The sequence below is a fragment of the Fukomys damarensis genome, unplaced genomic scaffold, assembly GCF_012274545.1.
Source record: "Fukomys damarensis isolate Sample0158 unplaced genomic scaffold, DMR_v1.0_HiC HiC_scaffold_16, whole genome shotgun sequence".
NCBI classification, from domain to species: Eukaryota; Metazoa; Chordata; class Mammalia; order Rodentia; family Bathyergidae; genus Fukomys; species Fukomys damarensis.
Genome location: NW_022900928.1, coordinates 134,499,739 through 134,508,765, shown reverse-complemented (window position 1 = coordinate 134,508,765; position 9,027 = coordinate 134,499,739). Strand labels below are relative to the sequence as shown.

Below are 9,027 nucleotides of genomic sequence, written 5' to 3'. Positions count from 1 at the left end.
TGTATATATGTATATATATAGCTTACTTTTTATGTATCTGTATGCATATTAATAAAAAGATGATCTCAACAGCCTTTGGGGCTGTCTTGAATCTTTTACCTGAGGCAACAACTCAACTTGTCAGTTTTGTTTTGTTTTGTTTTTGGTACTGGGGATCAAACTTGGGACCTTGTGCTTGTGAGACAGGTGCTCGAACCACTGAGCTAAATTCCCAGCCCAACTTGTCGGTTTTTAACTGTGAGTTTAAAAGAACTTATGTGGAAACATTAGGATCACAAGAGGAGTTTGAGAGACAAGAGTGGTTGCCATGAGAAAGGAAATAAGGACGAGGACATTGATGTTCTAGCTGTGCCTGGCTGCTTGCGTCAAGCCCCCCTGGCCCTGCAGGACTTGGCCGGCACCCCGTTCCTCTGCTAGGCTGTGTAGGGGCGCCTGGTGGTGCCTGCAGAAGAACAAAGGATTCTATCCTTTAGGGTGGTGATGGTTCCTGAGGCCCGGAAGTGCACTTTTCAGCCAGATGCAAGCGAGGCAGATAGAAATGCAGTAAAGAAGGTAAAAGGCAAAAGAGCTCATTTCCAGTCTTCAAGCCATTGGAGTTTCCAGAGTATCTGTCCTTTCAAAAGCCACACCATTCCTGTTCCTGTTCGTCTTCCCCTGTCTAGGCTGGGAAGCTGGGAGTTGGGGGTGGTTTTGGGGTGGAGCTGGGTTTTGTGTCCCTTTCCTTGCAGGGCCTACACAGAACTCTGAGCTGCTTCGTGTGCCAGGGTGCCAGCATCTCCCACCTGGACAGCTCTGAGGACTCGTGACCTGAGGTGGGGGTCTGACGCACAGCGCCCAGTGTCTAAGCAGTGCCCATGCTTGTCACTTCCCTGCCTGAGCTGCCTGGCCCTTCCTTCCAGAGTCCACAGCCCCCATGTGCCCTGTAGGAGGATGTCAGTGCCTGTACCCAGACACTCAGCAAGCCCTTGCTCCAGGGACTTTTGGGCAAGGAATAAGTAGAGCACGTTGATGGGTGGTTTTCCTGCAGGGCCACTCCTAAGGCCAGTGGAGGGCAGGGAAACTTGCTGTGTTCTTGGGCAGGCAGCCTGGCCTGGGGTTGGGGCTGGTTTGTTCCTGCCAAGTGTCTGATAACTTGGTTCCTTCCACTGTATAGCTGGAAATAGGGAAGGACCCTTTGAGAAATTTAGGGTACAAAATCATGGACTCTCCTGAATGGAAGCTGTTTCTTTCCAGACCTCCTGCTGACTGAGTCATGTTGAGGAAGGCAGAGCTGGGCCTCTGACCAGGATTCCATGGAAGGACAATCCTATGAGATTTGCTTATCGCTTTAACTTGAGAAACCAGATTAATTTGCTGCCAGTTTTGCCTTGCCCTTGACTTTGATGTGAACTTGCCCAAGCATCCCTAGAAATTTCAACTCCAGGCTTCCTATTATAACTGGGTTCTAGACTCTGAACACTGCCTGCCATTCATAGCAAAGTGTCCCATGCACTCCTTGGGGGAGAGCTGTTCTTGAACAGAAGAGAGCTCTTGGTTTACATAGTGGAGCCTGGAGGAGGAACAGCTTCCTTGTCCCTGTAGACTGAGCATAGTGGCATTAGGAAAATTTTCGTGCGATCTAGTGAGCTGTTAATGGCATCATCATGATTGGCTGTTTTCCATGGCGAGGGAATTATCCAGACTGGTAGTGCAGGACTTGCAGACCTAGAAAAGATCAGTGGCCTGGGTCTCAGGCATATCTCCTCAGCAGTGGTGATTGGCAGGCTTCTGACTGAGAAGCAGAGTGTGTCCAGGCATGCCATGTAGCAACCATACCACACGGTAGCTGGTGGCATTGGATTACAACTTCCTCTACTTTTTCTTCATGCAGAAAACAAATGAGACAGTGGCAGGAGTTAGAAAGGGACCCCGTATGAAGGCCTGGTTTGGCCTTACTGGCTTTTGGCTGTGCTTCCTCCAGGATCATGGCTCCTCATGACAGGTCAAGGACAAATCCAGTGGGGCTCACCAGGTGGGGGCGGCATTCCACAGCAGGGAGAAATGCTCCACTTCCACGAAACCTGTGGTATGAGACACTTTTCAGAACAGAGCTTGTTCAGAGGGGAGATTCCCCCTACCCAGTGGGTGCCTCTGGCCAGTAAGTAAAGAAGGGGAAGACAGGCTGGCCCCTGTGGGAATGGGGCTGGTCCATGTGGCGAGGACAGGCATTGAGGATTGAGCCGTACCACCTAGGGCCCAGGGGAGGGACAGATCCTGTCTTCGTGGATGAAGGAAGGTGGACCAGAGAAGGGCAGCATGTTCGGAGGGCCTGATCCTGGGGAGGGTGCCACCTAGACTCTGTAGGTGCCTCTGCAGGCCTTCCTGGGACCCAGGAGAGAGTTAAAGGACAAGAGACTGAGCTTCCCCTTTTCACTCAGGCAGGAATTGTGGAAGAGGAAAAGGAGGAAAAGAGCAGGAGGGGGAGCATTTGAGGTATCTTGGACGCTTTGGGGCTCACTTGGAGGTGAAGGGGCACTGTTTCCTGTGTTTCCCTTCCTGTGCAGCCTCTTCCATGTTTGTGTATTGAGTCAGGCGCAGTTGGGGATTTTTTTTCCTGTTCATTTGGAAGAAGATGAGCAGATACTGGGCTACAGAGGCAGCTTGGTAAAAAGCAGAGGCCTCCATTTCAAAACTTTCTTGAAGAGGACATGATGATTGGTACACTGCCTATTAGGGAGCCACTAGCTGAGGTGGCCACCAGGCACTTCAAACATGGCTAGTGCAGCTGTAGAACTGAAAGCAAAAGAAATTAAGTTAGGTTTTAATTTATACAACCACATGTGGCCAGTGGCTCCCTGCAGTGTCACCATGGGGACAGCCTGGGTTTTAGTTTGCTGGGGGGCCCTTTGAGCACAACTGGAACACATGCAGTCGCTCCTCCTGCATTTCCTGTCAGTGACACTGGGGCCTGGAGCAGACCTGGAGCATCTGCACAGCGACTTGGTGAAGGCCTCTTCCGCTGGGAGTCCATGTGCATTCTCAGGGCTGCTTGGAGGCTGGCAGTGAGTGCCGTTCTGAGGGACTGCTTGGAGAGGCCCCTTCATTGCAGAAGTTCCCTCAGGGGCATGGATGCAGGGCCTTCTTGATGGGGCTCAGGAAGTTCACAGAACAGAACTGTAGGAGTCCTTTGGAGGATGGTGTCACTCAGCTTCTGTCCACTGCCACCCGCTCCCCAGCACTCCAGGTGTTTGCTGTGCTGCGACTCCAGCAGTTGTCACTCCACAGGTTGGGCTTGTCTGGAGTCTGTCCCATGCTGTGTGCCCAGGAGCCAGGTGGGCACTTGGCACAGTGGCTGAGCAGGCAGGTGGCCTGGACTCCGAGTAGCGTCTGTGGCAGTCATTAGTCAGTCTACCCTCCGCTCCCCTCCCTCAAGGAGTGCATAGCATTGAGCCCAGGAGTTGATTTTGGTCGCTCACCTGTTAAACATTAATGCAAATTGCTGTGTGCGGCAGAGTGGCTCAGTCTGCTGTACACCTGCAGGAAGTGTCACCCTCCTCGCAAGCATCTTTCTTGTTGTTACATCTGAGTGCTTGCGTCATGTGAGGAATGAGAGCATCTGCTGATGATCAGACCATCTAAACATTTTGTTCAGATGGTTACGTAAATGACAGTGACCTCAGCCTGTTGTCGCACATGGTCTGCCCCTGAACTGGAGTAACTTTGCTGCTCCACTCCTATCAGAAAAAACTAACAAAAGCACTGCTTATAGGATGCCCCATGATGACGTATGTTTGCTCCAGTGTTGACCATCTGGTGTGTTGACTTTGGAGAATATTCATGGTGGCACATGCCACCCGATTCTGATTTCTGAGTATTTGCAGCAGGAAGTGGGATTTAACAAAGGAGACACATCCTGACAGCTTGTTTTTCAAGAATAGTGCCATTCATCCTAAAGCACATTTAAATCTCTGATCAACTGTTAGTAGTTAGGTATATTGTCATTTAAGTGCCCCTGTCTCCTGTCCTCATAAATGAAATGTAGTGATGTCACACTGTGGGATTCTGGATTCATGAGATTTAGCCATGATTTATAGCTTTGTAAGAATGGCAGAACACTCTTATGTGTGTTGATCTCTTGCATGGTGATCACTGAGATTTCAGTGAAGCAGACAGAGCCTGGAACACAGATGCGGCAGGGACAGTCCCAAGAGGTTGGTTTTGAAGACTAAGTGAGGAATAGCCCTCGGAGTGCTTAGCTTTTGCCAAGTGACAATGGCAGTTGCAACAGTGAGGGTGGGTGAGACTGGAACACTGCAGTGTGCGCGCCTGGCCTTCAGGTTGCCCAGGGTCTCCCCTGGGACTCAGGCCTGGAGTGCAGTGGTCCTTGCTCTGTGTCCCTGTGATACCCAGGGTGTCTGCCAGCCTTCCTGAAGCCTGCATGTCACCCAGGTCTGCTTGTTCCAGGAGCACCCAGTCATCCTGTTTCCTAGTCTGCTTTCATCGGAACATTGGTTAGAAGAGTTATTTGGTTTTGTGTTGCTTGTTTATGTTTTAGTCCATTGAATTCTTATTTTGGGAGATGCATTCACCCCTTGTGATTTCAGCAAACAGATTTGCATACCTTGAAGCCAGGAAGCTGTCCACAAGGTGGTTGGTTCCAGTTTTCTTCAGCATCTTCCCACACCCCTGAGACAGTGGTGGCGTGTTGGCCAAAGCAGCACTGTAATCATGTTGGACCCGAGGGCTCTGTGGCAGGGACGTGCTCTCCTGGAATCAGAAGAACATCATTTGCCTTTGTTTAGAAACTTTGCTTTGAAATTTTAGGTCTCCATTTTCTAAAAAGTTTCACAGTGATGAATGTAGCCTGTGATTCCCCTTCTGTGTTTGTGGTGCCAAGTGTGGCAGAACCCTGTGCCCACTGGGACCACACAAGGAAGACACTGATGCGATGGCAGAAGCTGCTAGGAGCTGACCTGACCCAGGGCATGCACTAAGTGATGGCAACCTCTGTGCGCTGCTGGTGTGGCCTGGAGCCCCCGGACTTTGGTAGCTGATATGGAGCAGAGCTGTGGAGGGAAGGAGGGCCACCTGTCTCACAGGCAGCCTCTGGAGAGTTCTCTTGCTTGAGCTCACAGCAGTGTGGTGAGATTCTACCATCCCCAGGCCACAATGCAGGATGGGAAGCCATGCCACTGTGTCCCGGCCTGTGCTGTCCTCCTAGCTCTGGGTGCAGGGATGACACAGAGCTCCGGTCCCATCCTGCAGGGCCTTGTGCAGCCGCACTGTGCTGTCTCCCGGGTGCAACAGCCTCGCCCAGAGTGGAGCCCAGCATGGAGGCCTGAGTTCTGTGCATCTGAGTGGAGTTGGCACCTCAGGGGCGGTGGGCCTGCAGGTAGTCCAGTGGCTGCTGCTCACAAGGTGCTGGCGGCCCTGTGCAGCTGCACACCTTGTCGTTGGCCATTTCTGTCATGCTCATGCAGAGTGACTTGTGGGTCCAGAGGGTGACCCTCATTCTGGTTTACCAAGCCCACCCCCCCAACTCGTGTCCTTGACAGGCCCTGAGCAAGGGCCCAGGCAGCCCTTACAGGAAGCAGCATAAGCTTCGTCCTGGTTTGCTCTTTCTTTAATATGAAAATGAACAGAACTGGGAGTTTTGATATTTTCCTTGAGCCCAGAGAACATCCGTTGGAAGCCATCTAGATCTCTATTCGTTTCTTTTGTAGAAATAATTGAGTATTGAATGTCAAGGAAACTGGGGCCAGTAGTACCAGGACAGTGCCTCACATGAGACTGGTGGGCAGGCACAATCACTGATCCAGTGCTGTCTAAACTAATCTGCTCCCAAGATGCCCTGGACCAGGGTGGAGTCTGATCCCCTGGTCCCTCACTCCTCTAGGGCTTGTAGAGTCTGCAGTAGGTGCAGTGAGGACCCCTGTTCATCTCTTCCAGGGCACCTCTGAGCAGCACTGCCTTGGTTTGTTACTTTGTGACTGTTCAAGGGAAAAGAGCAGAAATGATCAGATAGCGTGAAGTCATTAAAAAGAAAAAGAAATGGTACAGGTGGTCTACATGCCAGCCAGCCTTGTGACCCTGATCTGTGGAGGCCCTGAAGGTGGTTGGGGCTGCAGGAAATGTTATGGGTGACCTTTAGAATCAAAGCGTTGGTGCTCAGCTGGCTGTCTGCGTCTAAACAAAGTGACCTATAACCCATGAAACCAGGGAAAACCAGAGATGCAGCCAGGTGAGAGGACATGCAGACAGGGCCGTGACCACCTGCTGCCGGGCAGAGGCTGCCAGGTTGATGTCAGGGTCTTGCTCATGGCTGAGTGAGGGTGTCTATGCCCGGGGCACACATGTGGCCAAACACGCTTTGTGTGTTCACACATGCACATATGTACTATGTGTGCATGTGTGGAGGTGTGTGCACAGGCTTTAAGACGGATGCTGAGGCTGGCTTCCCCGGGCTGTTCACACAGGGACCCTGCAGCCTGTGTGAACACACCATGATTCTGCTGTTGGTGGTTTCAGAGGGGGGGACGTTTTATTTCAGAAAATAAAGTGAAGGTCAAGAGGAGCAGCGGGCTAGACACAGACAGGGCAAAAAGCCTTAGGAGGCAGCAGCCACGGGGATGTGATGAAGGACAATCAAACCTCTGAGCCCAACTGGTGCCCTGCCTTCTTCCCTGATGATAGCACAACCTGTTTATCTCAGGACGCTGGAAGGAGTAAATACAGCTCTCTCCGAAGCCCCTCTTTGCCCAGCCATTCTTTTTACTGTCTTTCCTTGGGCCCCAGACTCGAGCTGGCCATGTTGCTGGTTTTACAGAACCTGCTTTCTCATGCTTGCTCTTGCCCTTGCCAGCTGCCCACACTATGCAGACTCCTTGGCGAGTGCTCCAGGCCTTCTGGCTGAGCCCTTTTACTCCACTAGGAGCCAGGCTTGCAGGTTTCCCTCACCTCCATAATGGCTCTTCTTGAGTGAAAACAAGCTCACTGTGGTGCCCCGGCTTCTCTCGATGCTCACAGCACTAAGCCACATGACCCCAAGGAAGGCCTGCATTGGAGTCACAGGTAAGGAAGGGCAGCATGGAACCAGCTCCTGTGAGGCTCCACCCTAACTGGGTTGCCTTAGCTGCCAGAGAGGTGCGAGGCCCTGCCTCCGCCCTGGCTGTCAGCTCCTGCTGCCTCAGATTTTGGGGTGCCCTGCTGTTTCCCCACCACCGATCTCCCCTCCTAGGACAAGAGCTAGACACACCGGCATAGGTAGGGCTCTCTGCTTTTCTCTACCCTCAGTTCCCTCAGTTCCCTCCATATAGTGGCTGTCCCTGCTTATTCCTGACCATTGCCACCACATGTCCATCCCCAGAGCTGCGTGGGCCCCAGCTTCCCATCAGTCTGTCCCTCAACTTCCAGGAGGCCCTCAGCCCAGAGGCCTGCAAGAGTTGCTATCACCTTTCCCCATGGTGACATGCTGTGTCTTGTGCTGTCTCCCCTGTTGGCCACCCTGGCCTTGGGGTGTTGCTTTCCTTCTGGAAGGGGTGACCTTTATGGATGAGCAAGGTCCTTCTCCGAGCCCTTGGCTGAAAGAGTATGTGATGGGCACTTTTCCCTGGGTACCAGTTTGACCTGAGCCTCTTGGGTGGTGTGTGTGCCGAGGGGCTGTCTGAGCCCTGAGAGCCAGTGGCTCTTCCTGCATCAGCAAGGGTGGGCTGGAGCTGGGGTGGTGCTGTGCATGGCCCAGCTCTCTCCAAGTAGGTCTCTAGTACACTTGCTGCCTTTTTCTTACTGCAAGTAGGTGATTTAAGTCCTGTTAGGTTTAGCATTTTAAGGCCTAGCATAGCAGGTGCTTCACAAATAACTATTATAGAAATTTTCTCACTAAAAAGGGTTTCTTAAGAAAGAAGGAGCCTGTAGTTGTGGCTGCCTTTGGGGTTACAGGGTATCCACGTAGCTGTGTTTCTGAAGCACCAACACCATCCAGGTGCACAGGTTAGCTTCTCAGTGTGGAATGTGTATGGATCAGAAGGGAGAGAAGCGGGGTGGCTGGGGCACAGTAGCTGTGGTGCATGGCCATGCTAGGCTTCCAGGCTACCTCCCTCTCTGCTTTTCTCCCAATTCCTGGAACTTTAGCCCCTCAAAGTAGCAAATTTCTGATCTTTATGGGGTGGGCTTGGGTCTTTTCCTGTTGAGGCCCCTTCTTAAGCCCTGCCCTCAATGGGTAGCTTTATACCCCTTTGACTGCAGATGGTGGTGCACTTCTGAAACCTAATGTTTTGTTTGCAAAATGTTTAACATTCTTTATCAGAAGCTGGGAAGGGGGCAGGTTCTGGCCAGAGCTCTCTGGGGTAACTTCTAGAAATCCAGAAGACAGTTACTCCCTAGATTGAAGAGACCAGCAGGGTTCTGACTGGAAGGACCTTTTCTAGCTTATTATTTCATAGAAATCGTATCATGTGAACCTCTCGGTGTCCTCCTGACACTCTCTTTGGGAAAGGCAGTTCTGCTGCCTGGCTGAGCTGAACAGGTCCCTGAAAAGAGAGTAGCTTCCTGGTGCTCCTGGCTGGCGTTGGGGTGGGAGCAGAGGCTCTGGCTAGCTGTGCGCTGGGGCCTGGGGGGTGTCCCCAGAGTGTTTCTAGAGGGATGTGCAGCCAGTTTTTTGAAAGATAAAACCATACCTACTGGAGTTTACTAGTTATTGTTTGAATAACTTAAAAAGTGGCATTGTTCTCACTGGATCAGGCTTTGCTAGGGAAGCCATTGGGTGCTTTTTTACACCCAGCTTTTGGGCCCTTATAATTTCTGTTGGTTACGTACATAACAGGTGGGCCCTCAAAAGTCCCTGTGAAAGACAGCTTCCTTGTTTCTGATCTGTTGCCTCTTCCAAAAAAAAAGAAAAACAGTCACTTCTACCTCTGGTCTGATAGTTTGTGATTGTGAATATTCGGAGTCTTTCTGAATCACATGCATTGTTTGACTTCACCCATTCCTTTGAGTGCCTGGATATATATGCTTTTATCTGCTTTTCTAGAATAAAGAGATGCATTTTAA

The 9,027-nt window shown here is 51.4% G+C and overlaps 1 protein-coding gene across 6 annotated transcripts in view; it reads left to right on the top strand.

Moving 5' to 3' along the window:
* Hdac4 (histone deacetylase 4) overlaps positions 1-9,027 on the top strand; it is a 250,766-nt gene that overhangs the window by 74,653 nt on the left and 167,086 nt on the right. For 3 of the 6 annotated variants that reach the window (XM_033764731.1, XM_033764728.1, XM_033764729.1), the window contains exon 1: positions 7,009-7,050. The exons of the other annotated variants lie outside the window; for them this stretch is intronic. In XM_033764731.1, coding sequence (XP_033620622.1) covers positions 7,017-7,050 — 34 coding nt within the window. In that variant the 5' untranslated portion in view covers positions 7,009-7,016. Of the gene's footprint in view, positions 1-7,008; positions 7,051-9,027 lie in introns of those variants that run through there. 6 annotated transcript variants of the gene reach the window in all.